This window comes from Emydura macquarii, unplaced genomic scaffold (assembly GCF_026122565.2).
Source record: "Emydura macquarii macquarii isolate MOO-44397 ecotype Brisbane River unplaced genomic scaffold, CSIRO-AGI_Emac_v2 contig_1551, whole genome shotgun sequence".
NCBI classification, from domain to species: Eukaryota; Metazoa; Chordata; order Testudines; family Chelidae; genus Emydura; species Emydura macquarii.
In genome coordinates, this window is record NW_027131688.1 from 12,812,136 (window position 1) to 12,830,513 (window position 18,378).

Sequence of the window (18,378 nt, forward strand, 5' to 3'; positions counted from 1 at the left end):
CACGTCTAGAATAAAAACAGAGACCACACATCTTGAAGAACCTACAGTTACAGGTAAGTAATCTCCTCTCTTGTTGCCACTATTTCCTGATTTGTGAAAGATCTGGATGATATCACCGTATCCTGGATCTTATAACTTCAGTAAATCATCAAGAGCAATCATGTCAGAATGATCTGTTTATTGTTGCATTAAATACTTATTTCACTCTTCCCTTAGAAATGGCTTTGTGTTCCTGGTGTGAAAGTGCATGCATGCTCTGCCCTACTGCCCAACATATTATACAGCAGTGTATATACACTTTGACTGTTTGCCACCCTTCCTTTGTGATTTATAACTTTTTGGAAAGCATTTCTGTGGTATGCATAGTTGTATATCTGTCAATGAAAGTTCCCTCTGTTTTGTAGTGTGTAAAGATGATTATCAGAACTCGGTCTTATCCGTGATCTTTCAGTGGCTTAGAAGGTTTTCACCAAGAGCTATATCCCAATTCCATTGATGCCAGTGTCAAATCTCCCATTGGCTCCAATAGGGTCATGACCATGACCATATTCATAAAGAAGTCTCAACTCCTCCCAGTTTGGAAGCAACCATTTTAGATATGAGGGCAGACTATTTAAATACTGTTGTGAGGCTGAGTCACTGCCACTAAAGACATTCTGTTTCTGGAGACCTTGGCTTTCTATGAAAGGTTTTAAGGCAATATGAAAATATCTCTTGTGTATCTTTGATTATGTACCTTACAGCTTCTATAGAGGGATATTATGTCACGGGGTCTAATTTCTTGAAGTCGCTTCTCTTTAACACTGCAGGTGATGGAATCCGTTCAAGTGATGGTATTCTCTGATCCGGGGCTGTCCTTCTGCTTTCTCCTCAGTTGACTCTGCCTAGTAATAGACATCCCCAATCGAGGCATGTGCTCCAGATGGGAGACTTTCACAATTTATAGCACTTCAGCAGGCTGTGGGGAAGATGTTGACTGGAGAGAGGGACCATTATCTGTACAAATGCACATCCTGTGGCACTACTACACCTGCAAATACTCTGGAGGGGCTGTGGCCAGGTTTCCAGCCCACACACTGGAGAGGTTGTGATGGGAATCTGCAACGTACCTGCAGTGGGGTAGATTTCACTTCCTCAAGCCCTCACCTTTCACACTTCACCCACATAAAGTATAATTACTCAGACTTTATGTGGGTGAAGTGGGTTTTGCCTTTAACATAGGAATTATATCAACTCTGTATTACTACATCTGAGAAAACAACACAATGTATTTATTGTAGGGTTTTATCAGGATGCTCCTGTAAAAGGAAAATGTTAGATTTCTGGAGAGAAATGTAACATCTGTAGACCTGCTCAGGAAATCTATGTCACCCGATACCTTTTTCGGTAATTATTTTCTTTATCCAATACAGAACTGTGGATCTTGTGCCAGCAGACCAGTTTAGAAATGTCTGTAATGTGAATTTACAGAACAACAATCTCACCTCTTTCAGTGGTTTAATCTTCTTGCCTAATGTCAAGGTGAGTTAATCACATTCTATGCTTTTCTTTCCTATTTTTATAATGACAATAATTATAATCTTCTTTCTTATATAAAGTTCTAACTCTCTTTACTCCTGCCTGACAGGTTTCTTTTATAACAAAGCAAGAGGAAATCTTTATTACATTACTTACATTAGATACTAAATATAACTTTCTAAAGTTATTTCAGTAAGCAGTGTTCATACAGTACAGGTGAGTCATGAAAAGACTAAAAACCACATGTTTAACCATGTGTTGAAATAAATTGACCACCAACCTATCTATTGCACTAAGAATTTTTGAAGCCTTGAACCCCAGTGATTCAGCAACCAATCTGTTGTTAGCTCATTATCTGAATTTGAAAAACCAGAGATATGTTGTAACTGGCACCTTTGCTACTATATTAGCAGAGCAGTGTTCTTTTTCATTTAATGTGGTTTGCTTTATGCAGATATTGTGTCTGAATTACAATCACATTGAATCAATACTGCCCAGACAAAAGCCCCAAAATCACTTAACAAACCGGCAGCAGCTGTACCAGAAAGTGACCTCTAGTGGCTATGGACAGCAAGGATCTTCAAAAGGAAGCAGGTACTATCAAATTAAAAATGAACTTTTGTAATTCCTTTATTCTACTGCTGAAAGAGGCGGTCCGTGGAGGCCAATGAGCCTGGGATGCTCTCTTCTCCCTGCCTAGCGTAAGCTGTCTTCTAGCAAGGAAGCCCAGTGGCCTTTTGCCACCCACTCAGGCACATTTGACATCGTTGGTAGCATCCAGCCAGTCTCTGGGAGCCTCTGCCCTAGAGTGCACTGACTCAGATTGGTAAACTGAAGCACCAAGAAGTTGAGTGAAGGTCACACTGAATCTCTGGCAAAACCAGGATCGGGGTCTCTGGGTCGGGGCCAGGAGCCGAGGCCAGTGCTGTGGCTGTGGGCGGGTCAAGGACCAGGAGCAGGGCTCGAAGCAGAACCGCAGCTGGGCTACAGTCATTGCCAGTGGCTGAGGTTGGTGGCAGGGCTGGGGGCCAGGAGCAGAGTTGCGGCTGGCCTGTGGTCAGATGCAGAGCCACAGCCAGGCTGGGATTTAAGGGCTGTGGCCAGGTCTGCGGCCAGGAGCAGAGCAGGGTTGGGTGGTGCTCCCTCCCCGCGCCCTGTGGGAGATGGCCTGGGCCCCGCCATGCCTTCCTCCCCCAAATGTTCCTCTGCTCCCTCATAGGGGGGCACTTCCCACAGTTTGGGGACCACTGCCCTAGAGTGCACTGACTCAGACTGGTAAACTGAAGCACCAAGAAGTTGAGTGAAGGTCACACTGAATCTTTGGCAGAACCAGGAATAGAAAACAAATGCTCCTTGCTGTAATCACCAGACACACTGCCTCTCAACAGCTTCTGGACTTATGGAAGTCAAACCAATTATCCCAGTCTTCTCCCCTCCCACTCTCCTTGGACAGCATTGCACAACTGGATAAATATATTTGGTCCTGCTTTGAGCAGAGGGTTGGACTAGATGATCTCCTGAGGTCCCTTCCGACCCTAATCTTCTATGATTCTATGGGGCCTTTTTGACTTCCTCTGAAGCATCTGGTATTGACCACACGCAAGTTTTCTGATGCCATAGCCGTAGGTTTGATCTAGTATGGCAAGTTTATAGATCTCTAATCAGGCCTATCAGGGACATTATGTACTTGAAATCTTTAATTAAAAATTGTATAAAGTCCTGCTATTATATTGAATCACTGTAATCTCGATACTGAGATAATATTACACCTCTTTGAGCCTGATCTGTGAAAACTCAGCTACTTTTAGATGCTCAAGTATCCTGATAGCAGTCACAACCACTTATTAGAATCAGTGAGCTCCATGCCCTAGTGCCTGATTCATGCTACTGTACACATTATAAAGTCAAGCAGCACTTTTGCATATTCATCCAAACTTCCTTCCTAATATTGTTTTTAGTCTGAGCAGTCTTTTATCTGTCAATAATCCCTTTTTCCTATCCCATCTCCTAAAAGAGCCCTTTTTCTCATCCCCTGCAGCAGAAATCCATACAGATTTTTTCTTTTCTTTTCTTTCCTTTCTTTTTTTTTTTTTTGGCACCAACACATTAGGTCAGATTTTGTCCTGAAGAACTTTTTCAAATCAAATTTCAGTTTGCATTTCTCATTTTTGCATTCTCACAGGACTGAAACCTCAGGAACATGTCAAGGTTCATTCAGTCAGACCTTTACAACTATGACAGTGTCCATAGCCAATTTCAGTTCAATCCCATCAGAAAACACTTGCAAAGTTGCTACCCAGAGTTCCCTCCATACTTTTAGTAAATGTTTTCAGTGACAGCATCACACAGAAATGTAAGATTTGGTGCTTTATTTGTGTATTTCCCAAATGAGTGTCCAGCTCTTCCTACCTTCATTTTTTGTGGTCATTTGACATCTGTATATGTTTATTTCTTGTCCCAAATTCTCTTCCTTCTCTGCAGGACATGATTAGTTTAAGAAAAATTAAGATTTAGTTGGGAATGGGAAGCTTCTGTACAAAATGCATGAGTTTGTTTTTAATTCTTTGGGGGAAAAGGGCACTGGCTGAAATAGGCATGTGAATGTTCTTCAAAAAGGGCCGTATATTTGGAGCTTAATGTACACATGCCACACACATCTACATCATATCATTTGAAAGCTTATTTTATGTACATTGGGATCAGATATGACGTGGAGCTGTCAAGTGGTGCCTGTAGGTGAGGTGAAAAGTGGTCTCCAAAATGAGAGAAATGTCATTTTTTGCACAATTCCAAAAACATTAATTTCAGCACCTTAATGTGGTGTTTTATTGATCAAAGCTGCCAAATGACAATGTATGAAAAGATTTTTATTAGTTTTTCATGGGCAAGTATTTTTTTTCAGAAATGATTAAGCTGTTTAGCATGTAGCAAAAATGGCAAATATCAACATTTTGCAGTATACCAACATTAAATGTTTTCACCGTATATATTCTTAATTATAAAATATTGCACAAGTATTTATAATACCTTACTATATTTTCAATATAATTTATAAGATATCAATGTAAATGTATGTAGGTTTTCATTTGTAACTGCTATGTATGCAGTACTAGCCTTTGAAATATTCTAGAAACTAGCTTTTTAATTCAGTGACACTTACACACAGGTCAATATTAGTTTTATAGATGACAGTACACAACTTCATATTATGAATATGTAAAACCTATGAGAGAAATAAGTGGCCTAACAAGAAATAGGGAAGACAAAGTCCACAAACAAGTCCTTGTCTCTTAACTGAAGAGGGGTGAAGAGCATGTTACAGCTCTTACCAACCATATCTTCAACCATATGACAAACCCATTTGACTCTGAATCACATCCAGAGGTGCATATCAACATATCTATTGGACTGCATGTAACATCAGACGTACAAGAGTCTCTACTGAAAATTACAGACGTTGGTGAAGAACAAAACAGAAAACTGTGAGAGGTGCACTTGATTTTGATGGGACATATAGCTTCTTCAGCAGTCAAGAAATCTGGCATCAAAACATTTGCTGATATGGCCAAGAAGATTAAATTTAAGTTTGGCGAGGGTGGACAATCACAGTAGCTATCAGTTTAGGTGCTGATGATTCCCCATTTACAACTACACGTTGGGACCTGTCATTTAGCCATTTTTTAATCCATTTAATGATTACCTTTATCAACCAAACTTGTAATTGCATAAAAAAATCAAGTTAATTTGACAAGATCTATTTTCCATAAACCCATTGGATTGACATTAATTATGTTACCCTTCTTTAATTCTTTATTAATGAAGTTCCATGTCAGCCATTCCATTATTTTGCCCAGGATCCATATCAGGCTCACAGACCTCTAATTACCTGGGTCATCCCATTTACCCCTTTTAAATATAGGCACAACATTAGCTTTCATCCAGTCCTCTGGAACTTCCCCAGTTTTCCAAGACTTATTGAAAATCAGCATTAATGGTCCAGAGAGCTCCTGGGCCAGATTCTTTAAAATTCTCAGATGCAAGTTATCATGACCTGCTGATTTAAAATAGTGTAACTTTAGTAAATTCTGTTTAATATCCACTTAGTTACTTTTGGAATGAAAAGGATTATAATCATCATCATCATATGATATGAACTAATATCAGAAAGCCAATGCTGTCACATACTGGGCCAAGTAGTCTACCATCTTGTAATCTCCTTCATCCAACCAATGAAATTGTTGCATGCAAATTAACTGTAAAGTAAGGGTGATGATTTATTGTTACTTTGGATATCACAGTGCTCTACGGCTTTTGGCATAGATACATGCTTTACTAAAGTAGCTGTATACCACACAGATGTCATTTGTAAAGTGAAAATGGCTGAGAACTAAAAACTGGATGGTAACAGCAGTGAATCATCATGATAATTCAACCTGGTGATGCTCCGGATAAAAAGAGCTCTCATGTGTTTCTGTCATTTCATATTGACTTTCAGACATTTTAAGCTAGAGTGACACACATTGACAATTCTGAATCTTAGTATATTGATACATGATCTGGCTTTTTCCCAAATACAGAACAGAAATATTCAACACTTCTGCCTTTTCTGCATTATTATTGATAATTCTATCATTTCCATCTAGTAATAGACCAAGATTCCTTTTGTTCCAGATATACTTAAAAAAAACACCTTCTTACTGTCCTAGACTTTGCTGGCAAAAGATTTCTCCTTGTGTTCTTTCGCTTCCCTTATCAGATTTTTTTCCAATTCCTAACTTTTAATTTATGTTCATTGCTATCAACTTCCCCTTTTTTCCATTTGTTATATGTTTTTAAATTTTTTTATAGCTGCTTTTACTTCCCCCTAAGCCAAGTTATTTTTAACTAGTATAGCCATCTTTCTTAATTGTGGGATTGTGATTTTTTGAGCATCTAGTAAAATATTCTTAAATAGTTCCTAATTATCTTTCGCATTTTTCTGTTTAAATTCTTTCTTCCAGCTGATTTGGTTCACAACTATTTTTAGCTTTATGAAATCGGCTCTTTTAAAGCCAAGTATATATATTACTGGTTTGGGCTTTATTCTGTTTGCACATAAAAATGTAATCAAGTCATGATCACTTGCACCCAAGCAACCACTAATTTTATTGGTTTAATGACGATTCAGGTTGCTCAGCAGTTCCAGGAGTCATTCAGCAGCCTCTGTGATTGGGTCATGAGGCAGTGGCAAAGCTGAAATAAGAACTCAGGAATTGCTGTGTTCCAGTGCCTTTCTCAATCTACCATACCACAGTTCCTCATTATGGTCAGATGTTACAAAAATGAAGCTTTTATAAGTAAAGTAGTAAATTGCATGCTGTTGTTTGGTTTTGCCCCACCATCATAGGCTGTTGTGAGAATACAGCCAAAGGTTACATAAATATTTTACTAAATTAAACAGCAGTTTCCAGCTGTTTCCATTATAAGTATTGAGGCCTTTTGTGGGCAGAAGAGTGGTTTTCCATGTTTGTTTGATTTCTATGGTCTGCATCCAGTAAAAGTTGACCTAGCTTCCATCGCATAGAAGTCCATATAAGGCTATTCAAACTTCAAATACTAGATTTCTTTCAGTGCCTTTCAGCCTTTCTGCAGTAGATAGGTGGAATTTCTTTTGAATCTGGTCCAGTTAGTAAATTCCTGTTTACCTATATAAAGTATCTATAATTGATGTTAATGAGTTGAGAAATGCTTGAGTTACTGTGTACAAGGAAAAATGTTTGGAAATTATCTGGCCTTATGTTCCTATTTGCTTTATTGTTTTAGGGATGCAGGATTTGGTGAAAATCTGCCCCCAATAATGCAGAGTTTAGAAGTTCTTCATTTGGGCTACAATGGAATTAGTAACTTGGCCCAGCTACAGCTTAGTAGGCTAAAAAATTTGAAATTGCTGTTTCTACAGGGTAAGTAATAAGAGCATTTGTTTATATTTGTGCAGCCAATATATAATGTTCTATAGGAAAGCTAATTTTGATTCCAGTCCTTCAAACACTGGCCATTACAGGGCCAACCTCAACTCAGCTATAGGGATGCTCTAATTTATGCCATTGGCTTAGGGTTCTTTAGTTATGAGAGAGAGAAATCCTAGCACATTTGATATTGTATTGTTAAAATCCAGCTATTTTACAGCATTTGAACAGCCATAATGATCTGATTTTAAGTCATCTTCAACAGCCCAAGTATTAATTAGAAAGATGATTTGCTTTAAATATAAATTGTACAAGCAATTTTGGACATTCAGATCTCTAGAAGCATGAGGGAACTTCCATATCATATAAAGCAAGATACGTACTTCCCAAAGGAAAAGGTTCCAGGAGCAACACTGCAGTAGCTGTAATGATATAGAGAAGGTCCTTTGGGCACTCAGATTCATCCTTTTCTGTAACACAGGAACAAAGAGGCACTCTGTGGTATTTGATCCATTTAAAATGGATCAAAAGAAATGCCTTTTTACACAGTGTATAGGTCATCTGGGAAGTTCACTACCACAGGCTATTTGTTAAAGGCTGTTTTGTGTTACAGTTGAATACCAGCCACATTACATCTCATTTTCCACATATAATCTCGGTTCCTCAGGTAATGAAATCAGTCAAATTGAAGGACTTGAAGGTCTACAGCATCTGCAGGAGTTGGTATTGGATCATAACCGTGTTAAAACAATTACAGAGGGTTCCTTTGCTAAACAGAGCTCCCTTTTGGCACTTCACTTAGAGGAAAACCGACTACGAGAACTGAACAATTTACAGCCTTTAGTTAAATTACAGAAACTTTTCCTGGGACTTAACAAAATTCAGGTACAGTATATTTTTGTTGAGACTGTAGATTCAGTAGGCCAGATACTTAGAACCTTATTCAGAAAAAAACTCCCATTACATTCAGTGGGTTTGCCTGGGTAAAGACTCCTGCATTTGGCCGAAGTAAATACATTTGGCTCGTAGGCTTTTAAATGTAATAGCATATAAATTACTTTTGAACTTTTGAACAGGAATTATCTGAACTGGAAAAATTTGAAGTTGTTCCTAGTCTTAAAGAGCTTTCAATACATGGAAATCCAGTAAGTATGTTACTTTGTATGGTCATGTAAACTAGATGTATATTTAAGTTTATGTTGTGGGTAATTAACCTTTCTAATTAATTATATTTGTTAAGAATTTCTCCTTAATTAACTGCTGAATACCAATCACTTACCATTGTGTAGTCATAATATGGATGTAGATTCATCTCATATCAACCTGTCACGTTGGTATAGGAGTGATTGGACTGCATTCATTCTACCATGTATTATTCTTTTCAGTGCTGCAAGGTAAATTCAAAAAGTGAGTGTGTGGTGGTGGGCTGTCTTTTAAATATTCCAAAACAGGTCAGGTCTATAAAACAGATCAAAGAATGTTAAAGGAGATCTAAACCATTTTTTATAGAATGTAAGAAGATGTTCACTGATAATATTATTGTTTGTTTATGCAGTGACCTTCATGAAAAGTTCATAGGGATTTTTAGGTTTGAATTTTCTCCAAATGTGCATTTATTTCTCATTGTGGTTATAATTGTTTGTCTTCTTCTCTCCAAAGGAACACAAAGTTTATAAGATTATAAAACCGAAGTGACAAGCTTGTCCTCAACCATTTCCACACTGAAGGTCCTGTGCCTTTGGTGCTAGGCATATGTAACTGGATCCTGCCAACCCTTACGGACATAAGTGGGTCCAATCAGACAAATACAATACACCGATTGACTTTAAAGGGGCAGGATTGATCTGAATGGGACCACATGCTTGAGTAAGGATTGCAGGATCTCAGCCTCATGTATGTATCATAGAATCATAGAAGATTAGGCTTGGAAGGGACCTCAGGAGGTCATCTAGACAAACCCCCTACTCAAAGCAGGACCAACCCCATTAAATCATCCCAGCCAGGACTTTGTCAAACCAGGCCTTAAAAACCGATAAGGATGGAGAATCTAACACCTCCCTAGGTAACCCATTCCAGTATTTCACCACCCTCCTAGTGAAAAAGTATTTCCTAATATCCAACCTAGACCTCCCCCACTGCAATTTGAGACCATTGCTTCTTGTTCTGTCATCTTCCACCACAGAGAACAGCCTAGCTCCATTCTCTTTGGAACCTCCCTTCAGGTAGTTGAAGGCTGCTATCAAATCCCTCCTCACTCTTCTCTTCTGCAGACTAAATAAGCCCAGTTCCTTCATCCTCTTCTCATAAGTCTTGTGCTCCAGCCCCGTAATCATTTTCATTGCCCTCCACTGGACTCTTTCCAATTTGTCCACATCCTTTCTGTAGTGGGAGGCCCAAAACTGGACACAATACTCCAGATGTGGCCTCACCAGTGCCGAATAGAGGGGAATAATCACTTTCCTCAATATGCTTGCAATATGCCATTTGCCTTCTTGGCAACAAAGACACACTGTTGACTGATATCCAATTTCTTGTCCGCTGTAATCCCCAGGTCCTTTTCTGCAGAATTACTGCTTAGCTAGTCAGTCCCCAGGCTGTAGCAGTGCATGGGATTCTTCCATCCTAAGTGCAGGACTCTGCACTTGTCTTTGTTGAACCACATCAGATTTCTTTTGGCCCAATCCTCCAATTTGTTTAGGTCACTCTGTATCCTATCCTACCCTCCATCATATCTACCACTCCTTCCCTCCCCCAGCTTAGTATCATCTGTGAACTTGCTGAGGGTGCGATCCATCCCATCATCCAGATCATTCATGAAGATGTTGAACAAAACCAGCCCCAGGACCAACCCCTGTGGCACTCTGCTTGATACCAGAGTAATTTGCCTTGTAACTAGCACACTTAAAAGCAGCATCAAACAAAACCTTTTCAGTTGAATTTAAAACAGAAATATATTCATTTCATAATAGGAAAACAAATTTGGCACTAAATATCAAGAGCTTGATCCTCAGCACCCTCAATTCCCTTTCGTCTCACTGGGAGTTTACAGTGTGCAGGCTTCTCAGGATATACTTAGCACCCCATAGGATCAGATTACAAAAGCCCGAGTCCTAAATGTCCCTGCATTATTTTTACAGTTAGTAAATCTGCAGACTCTGACCTTAAAAACAAAATCAGCTAGGAATACATATAAAAAGCAAGTCAAATTGCTGTTTAAGTCCAGTAATATTAGGTAAGAAACCATGCTATAAAATCAATGTGAAATCTCTATGGTAACCAAGGAAGACCTTTGAAAATGGGATAATATGGTTACATAAATAGGCACAGGAGAACAGTAATAGAAATTTTCTGCATCAGCTGCAATCTATTAACAGAAGAGAAAATAAGTAGGTATAAATAGGATCCTACAAATTCACAGTCCATTCTGGTCAATGTCATGGACATAGCCTTTGAAAATTAGTCAATTTCACATATTCAGATGTTTATATCTGAAATTTCATGTTGTAAGGGTGGGGGTCCCAACCCAAAAAGGCGTTATAGGGGGTTGCAAAGTTGTTGTGGGGGGGGGGGGGGGGGAGATCACAGGATTGACATCCTCACTTCTGTGCTGCCTTCAGATCCTAATTCTGAAGGCAGCAGCCGAAGAGCTTCTTGCAGCCAGAGGAGACTCCAGGAGGTGGAGGGAGTCCGATCTCCCCCGTGCTGCTTGGAGCGTCCCAGCCGGAGGCTCTTAGCTGCTAGTCCTGACCAGTGGTGGATTAACCCACAGACTTCAGCCAATTTGTTCCCCCTCCCACCCTCCGGAAAAATGGGTGCCCTGAGCCACAGCAGGAGCCGCAGGGGCAGAAGCTCCGAGCCCGGGTGCCCCGAGCCCTGGGAGGAGCTGCAGGGATGGAAGCCCGGAGCTGGGATGCCTCAAGCCTCGACTGGAGCCCTGGGGTGGAAGCTCTGAGCCCAGTTCCTGGCCAGGCTGGGGAGGGGCAGGACTTGCTCTTCCCATGCCCAGCTGCTCTTGGGGGGGACATCAGACCCACCTCCAGGTACCTCCCCTGGCTGCAGGAAACTGCAGGGCTGCTGCAGCACAGAAGTGAGACACCCTCACTACTGCACTGCCTCCGGAGGTGGGTCTGATCTCCCCACCAAGAGCGACTGTACAGGTGAAGAGCAAATCCTGTCCCTCCCCAGCCCAGCTGTGACTAGCAAGTAGGAGCCCCTGGCTGGGATGCTCCCAGCAGCATGGGGGAGATGTATTTTATGGGGAGAGGCTTATTTCACGGTCCGTGACACGGTTTCACAGCCATGAAATTGGTGAGGCCCCATGTATAATCATTGTAAGGGGCATTTGAGGAACTTTATATATACCGTTTACAAAGTTTATAATTCATATTGATCAGCAGTAACTGTTATATACCAAAATACAGTACTGGTAAATCACATTTACCAAAGACCAATCCTGTAGCCTGCAAGGTCACCTGGAGGTGTCAGGTAAGTCACCGTTTTTTCCAGTGTTAGTGTTTTTAAAAGTGTTTAGTTTTATGCTGCAGCTCCTTGACTGGTTTAAGTTATTAATGCTCTATTGACTTCAGTGGAAGTATGACAGTTTACACCAACTGAAGATCTACTGCAATATTTTTATTTTATACCCTTTAAGATATAAAAATAAGAATATTGAGGAGAGAAACATACATTTCTGCAAAAAAAATGGGATTCCTTTAGGCCACTAAAGGGCGAGTCTGCGGTGGCAGTGCCATGACATGCCGAGTGGATGCTAGAGTGTTGCATCAAACAATAGCTGGATATTTTGAAGTGGTTTTGACTTCACAAAAGCTTAATTTACCAACATACTCAGATGTTCTTTACACTGGTTTTGGACCATTCAGAATCTGCTATTAAAATGCTGAGACACTGTCAGTAGTTTTTTTAGCTCAGGACGAAGAGTTCTCACTTCTAGGTTCTATTTTGGTCTATACCACTGAATCATACATGGTTACATACATAACCATGAACAAACCTCTTGCGCCAAGTTTTCAGTTTCAGTTTGACCTCAAACATGCCTTGACTTTGCTAGTGCAAATTTGTGAACACACATAATTTCAGGCCCATTTTTTGGACTTCTGTTTATTTAGACCTGCAGTGTAAAGCACTTCCACATCCAAATGATCTAATCTGAGGGTACAGATAATTCAGGCACAAAAGTATTTCCACATTTCTTTGCACCTGCAGTATGGGCCTATAAAAATTAAGACCAGAAGCTAAAAATCTGACCTTTAATTAATTTCTTTTTGCCTCAATTTATCTCTTTACAAATAGGTATAGTAATATTTACCTACAAAAACCCTTTGAGATCCTTGAATGAAAGACACTGTAAAAAGTGCAAGGCATTATAATTTGCTTTTTTTTTGAATGTGCTAATGATTAAAGCTCAGTAGTGTTATTAGAGTGAGCCCTGCAGAATTTTAAACTTGAATCTGGAACAGTGGCAGAGTTTTTCTGTTGACCCATGCTGTTGTTTATTTGTGTTACCTAGTTAATAGAGAGAAACCCCTGAAGGAGGGTGAGATTTGACCTTATAGACAATGTTCTTGCTGGCTGTGTTTTGTAAGAGGGTGGAAATGCCACTTCCTCAAATATGTTTCTCGGAGTTGTGAGATTTTTCAAACTTTCTCTATAAAAGCAAAGTAAAAAGGGAAAATGGATTAGATTCTGAAATGGATGAAAACCCAGCAGTACCAACTCCAGCAAGCTCAGACTGTAGCCCAGTAAAAACAGGAAAAAATCTGGCTGCAATTTATGAAGGAGCAGAAAGCCCAACAGGAATTGCAGGAAGCCAAGCAACATCAGCTCCTACCCGAACTTTCTCTCCAGGCTTGGCTGTTCATGGCATTCCTTCCTTAGAATTGCATCGCTCCAAACATGAAAATCCTCATTCAAAGGGGCATTCTCAACTCTTATATGCAAGCTCGTGTTAACAAAGTACACCTGCTATCATGGATCAGCAAGCATCAGTTAGCATCTGTCAGCAGGAGTCAGACACTAATAGGGTGGAAACCTATTTAGAGCCCCTCAGATAATGTATTTCTTTTTCCTCTTTCAGTCATAGTTTTTTGTGCTAAATATTAGAATATAAATGTTTATGTCATCTTCTGTCTATGACACTGCCTGGGACAGGAATAGAATATGATCATCTGTGGTTTGGTTCAGACATTTATTCGTGAGGCAAGTTATTCTTAGGTCATCCTTCTAGATCAGGATTCCATTTGTAGGATAACTTATGTTCTCTCTCCCCTCAGGTTTCTCGCAAGATGTCCCACCGTCCATTGCTTGTGTTTCGATTGCCCAACCTGCAAGTGTTAGATGGAATTACAGTGAGCACGGAGGAGAGGGCAAGAGCAGAGATTCATTTAATAGAACAACAAGTAAAGGAAAATTCAACATTATTAAAGTCAAACTGAAATCTTAGAACTTTGAAAAGACCTGATAGGTTCTGAAGGTCCTCTCTTTTAATCAAGGATTGTTTTCACATACACCATTATGCATTGTCTAATTCAGTCTCAAGAAGTGGAACTTCCACCACTTCCCTTCAGAGGCGATTGCATAACCTAACACTGCAGATTTTACTGTTAGGAAATTTCTCCAGATATTCAGCTTAAATTTAACCTTAATTTAGTCCCATTGCTCCTAGTTTTGCCCACCATTACTATTCTAATAATTCCTTCTTCCACCCTCCAGATACTAGTGGAATCTTAGCATGACCCTCTCTGCTCTTTTGTGTGAACTCTCTTAATATTTCCTCCTAAAACAAACCTCTAGTCCCTGATTATTTTTTATGCTTTCCCCATGTTCCCTTCAATTTGTAAGTGGCTTTTTGCCAATGGATGGCATTAGGTAACCCTGGAGAATTTCCAAAGTGGAGTCATGGTGAGTAGTTGCTGTACTACAAGAAAAAGAGATGGGGTGAAAGCTGAGGTATGCGTGAGGAGCGGGAGCCCATAAATGAACATTAGGGACTTTCCAAACAAAGCAGTGTATCAGAATTTTCCACTCCGTATGCATAAAAGCATTTTGGACTAAATGCTCTGTTTTTCTATTCTTCTTTTGGCTACCCCTCAATTCAAGGATGATCTCTACCACAGGATTTACTATGACTACCTACCCATGGGTTTTATACTGCTGCCCCTCACTGTAGTAACAGCTGCCTTCCACATAAAATCAAAAGCAACTGTGACGTCTCTAGTGGACTTCATGGAGTCTCTGGTGCTTTTCCCTTTGAGGGGCCAGGGGGTGTCAAAACTCTGCTTGGGGATGATTGTTGCAGTCTTTTTGGAAGTTTTTTAGATTTTATTAATTTACTGTTTTTGTTTGTTTGTTAGTGGTCTGGGGCCAAAGGGTTAATCTGTGCTGAGAGCCATTCCTGTGGAGGAAAGTCCGTTATCTGAAATTTGATGTTTTATAGGCTTGAAAATTATGATTTGGTATGGAGCCTGCATGCCAGAGGTGCAGCAGATTGCTTATCTTTGTTGCCTGTTTGCCCTGTGTCAGTAGTTTTGTTGTAGTTAACCTTAATCAAATTATCACAAGAAATGCTCCCGAAATAGACTGATTTTTGCATTTTATCCTTCAAAAAATCCAAGAACTCCCAGAGGTCTAAGTGGCCCCCCGGCTCCTCCCCTACCCTCCACTGAAAGTTCCCCACCACCACCATTGAAATCTGAGACCTCTGACTATCATGCTGGCCAATATAATCTGAATGTTTCCTTGTGGTCCCCCAGAGTCTGTCTACATCCACCTGTTGTCTTATGCTTGGATTGTCAGCTCGGTGGGACAGGGACCATCTTTTCATTTTGTGTTTGTACAGTGCCTAGCACAGTGGGAGCCTGATCCATGGCTATGGTTGTGGGTGCTACCCCAATATGAATAATATCAATATGGTTCAAACAAGAGATTGAGACAGTGTGCATCCTTTCCTACAAAGGTCATGTCTGTTGTCCTTAGGGTCTTGCTATTTACCTCAGAGCCATGTAGAGAGAATTCTTTAGTTCCATTGTAGATTGATGTTTTCCACGTCACTGGTTGCATTTTCTCCAAATCTTTCTCCAAATGTATCCATTATTTTCCTGCCATCCAAAAGGTAGTACATGTTTTAACTATCCATCTCTACAACAGCATACATATAAAATAGTGAGAAGAGATGGGTTTTTTTCCCAGCTCTGCCACTTACTTGCTATGTGGCTTTATAATGCCACTTAACCTCTTTGTGCCTCAGTTTCCCTGTTTATAAAGCACAGTAACAATGCTTTCTCACCTAGTAAAGCGTTTTAAAGTTTATGATTAAAACACTATAAGTAGTCAAGATTATGATAAACCTCAGTAAAGTCAGCTTTTATTGCCCATTAGATCAACTTTCCCACAAGCACCTCTGTACCAGGCTGTCCCTTATGTATACGAGGAGCTCCCCATAACATCTACAAAGCCATTATACTTCAAAATTCTCCTTACAATTCAACTCTGCCAGGATACCTACAAAACACTTGACAATGGCTAAGCAGCTACTGTGACCACCATTTTTACACTAATCCTAATCATTTTACTGTTGCCTTGTGCTCCCCGTCTGCTTGTAGTAATTACCTGTTCTCTCATCATACATTTAGACTGTAAGCTCTTGGGGGCAGTAATAGTCTTTTTGTCATATGTGTGTGACGTGCTTTATTGTGATACAGCTCTCTTGGTACTACTGCTATACAAATATCGAAGGTGTCAATTGTAATAAAGGTGTCATTGCTTTCCCTGATATTGGGGTTAACTTCGATAGTAAATCACACTAAGCCCTGGTCTACACTTACCTGGAGATTTGGCGGCAGTCGACGGGAGTTACGCAAACCATGCAGAGTAGCTTGCATAACTACCGTCAACTGCTGTGCTTCCCTTCTGCGCGCCATCTTCACTGCACTGTGCCGACAGGAAATGTCTTCTGGTCGACGCAGCACTACACTATTTGAGGGGGTGGTTTTACTCAGTCGACTTCCTGATCAATTGAGCGGGTCTACGCTGACCGCTCAATCGATCCAGAAAGATCGATCTGGTGGTGGCAACTTTGCCGCCATCAGTATAGACATACCCTCAGTCTAGATATACCAAAATCTCTATATACTGGGTTCTACCTTAAACTTGATCCTTCAAACACATGCTATCACAGATCTCCTTATGGCTGCATTAACATGTCAATTTGTATGATCAGGGCCTTGGTGAGTTACTCTACTAGTGAACACATTTTTGCCACTTGAAGCCACAGTGCTTGTATACAAAAGTTCAAGACAATTGTGGATTGAGTCACTGCATGTGTAAATGTTTTATTTTAAAACTGACCTGTACTCTTAAACATTGGACATCACTTAAATAAAAAACATAGCAGGATTAGCAAAGCAAGAGAAGTATGTTAAGGCAATATCTTTAGAGATATCTCTGTTTTGTATTAAGGTTCAATGAAGATGTTATACCTCGTTAGCTGGAACAGAACTGAACCATTATCTCATTAGGTCATTGAAGTGGAACAACACACAAGATTTTTCAAGTTTGTCAGTTGCATTCTAATTGTGCTTTTTCAAGTGCTTGTTAGAAAGTAAGAAGTGAAAGCGTATGGTGTCATTTAAGCGGAAAAAACGCTTTTGATGTTAAACTTCAAAAGAAATTTTTTCAGTAGAAAGTAGGTTAGAACCCTTATTTGCTACTAGATTAGGTTGTTGCTGGAACGCTCTGTACATACTCTGTACATAGTATGCCGTTCATTTTTGTCTTTATGCTAATGCTTATCTCCTATAGTTAATGTTTTTCATTATTGAATTGGAAATGGTTTTAATGATGGACAATTAGTCAATTTACATGCATATTTTGTAGGGTTTTGGTTTTTTTACAATTTATTTCTGCATTTTAAAACCAATAGTAAATTTCTTTTAACCAAACAAATCAGCACCAACTTATATGCAGCATAACATCAGACACTAAGGTTTTACTTATGAAATAGTATACATTTATTTATGAATTGGTTGATACAGTATTATAAATATCTTTCCAAAACTGCAATTTTACAGGTCCTCTGCTGACCATCACTTTACACATTAAACGTATTCTTCTTTTTTATAAATAAATCCAGTGTGCTACTGTAGCTTAGCTCCCAAAGTGCGCCCCAAACTTTTATCAATCCCCAAATTTTGTAAATATTTATAATCGTTAATCCATTCATCATACACAGCATATAACTATTTTTGTGTTACAGTTCAACTGACAATTAAAATAGTTAAATCTCAAGTTAGCAACAGTAGACTGGCTGCCCGATCCTACAATCCTTTTGTCACCGTGCCTCAGTGGGTCACAGCTAAGAATGCTAAATTCAGGACAGACTGCTGAGAAACAGGGCAGACACCCCAAACTAGTGGTTATTCTATTATTAGACTATACCAACCCAGTAACAAAGTGAACTTCTGTATTACCATATGAGGTAACAAAAACACAGTCTCTTTAGACCTTCCTTGATTCACCACCCAGACACTGAAACCAATTTCATCAAATATAGGGTTCTTCCAATCCCAAGAGATCAGCCACTTAGCCAGGTCAATATATAACTCAGATCTCACCCAAAATCATATTAATGCCAGTCCTTTAGTAACTAAAAACTAAAGATTTAATAATAAAAGAAGAGAATTATAGATTGTTAATAGATCATATACATACAAGTGATTGCAAAGTCCTTATATCAGGGTTGAAGCAATGATGGAATAAACTGCTAGCTTGCAAAAGTCTCTCTGGAATTACCCAAACAAATTGTGTGTCATCAGTCCTTGTTTAGAGCTTTCTTGTTAGAAATCCAGTCCAGAAAAATGAAGCAGGAAATAAAGACAAAATGGAGATGTCTCAGGTGCCT

The 18,378-nt window shown here is 39.6% G+C and overlaps 1 protein-coding gene and 1 long non-coding RNA gene across 2 annotated transcripts in view; one reads left to right on the forward strand and one right to left on the reverse strand.

The window, feature by feature from the left end:
- Window positions 1-18,378, forward strand: part of LRRC9 (leucine rich repeat containing 9) — an 88,013-nt gene that overhangs the window by 59,620 nt on the left and 10,015 nt on the right. Inside the window, exons 25-30 of the mRNA XM_067554892.1 lie at window positions 1,413-1,521; window positions 1,973-2,112; window positions 7,321-7,457; window positions 8,131-8,348; window positions 8,540-8,608; window positions 13,754-13,879. Of these exons, the coding sequence (XP_067410993.1) occupies window positions 1,413-1,521; window positions 1,973-2,112; window positions 7,321-7,457; window positions 8,131-8,348; window positions 8,540-8,608; window positions 13,754-13,879 (799 nt within the window). The remainder of the gene's footprint in view (window positions 1-1,412; window positions 1,522-1,972; window positions 2,113-7,320; window positions 7,458-8,130; window positions 8,349-8,539; window positions 8,609-13,753; window positions 13,880-18,378) is intronic.
- Window positions 13,660-18,378, reverse strand: part of LOC137157552 (uncharacterized) — a 48,727-nt gene continuing 44,008 nt past the window's right edge. The window contains exons 2-3 of the long non-coding RNA XR_010921141.1: window positions 15,471-15,577; window positions 13,660-13,804 (exon numbers count right to left, since the gene is read on the reverse strand). This is a non-coding gene — a long non-coding RNA (uncharacterized lncRNA). The remainder of the gene's footprint in view (window positions 13,805-15,470; window positions 15,578-18,378) is intronic.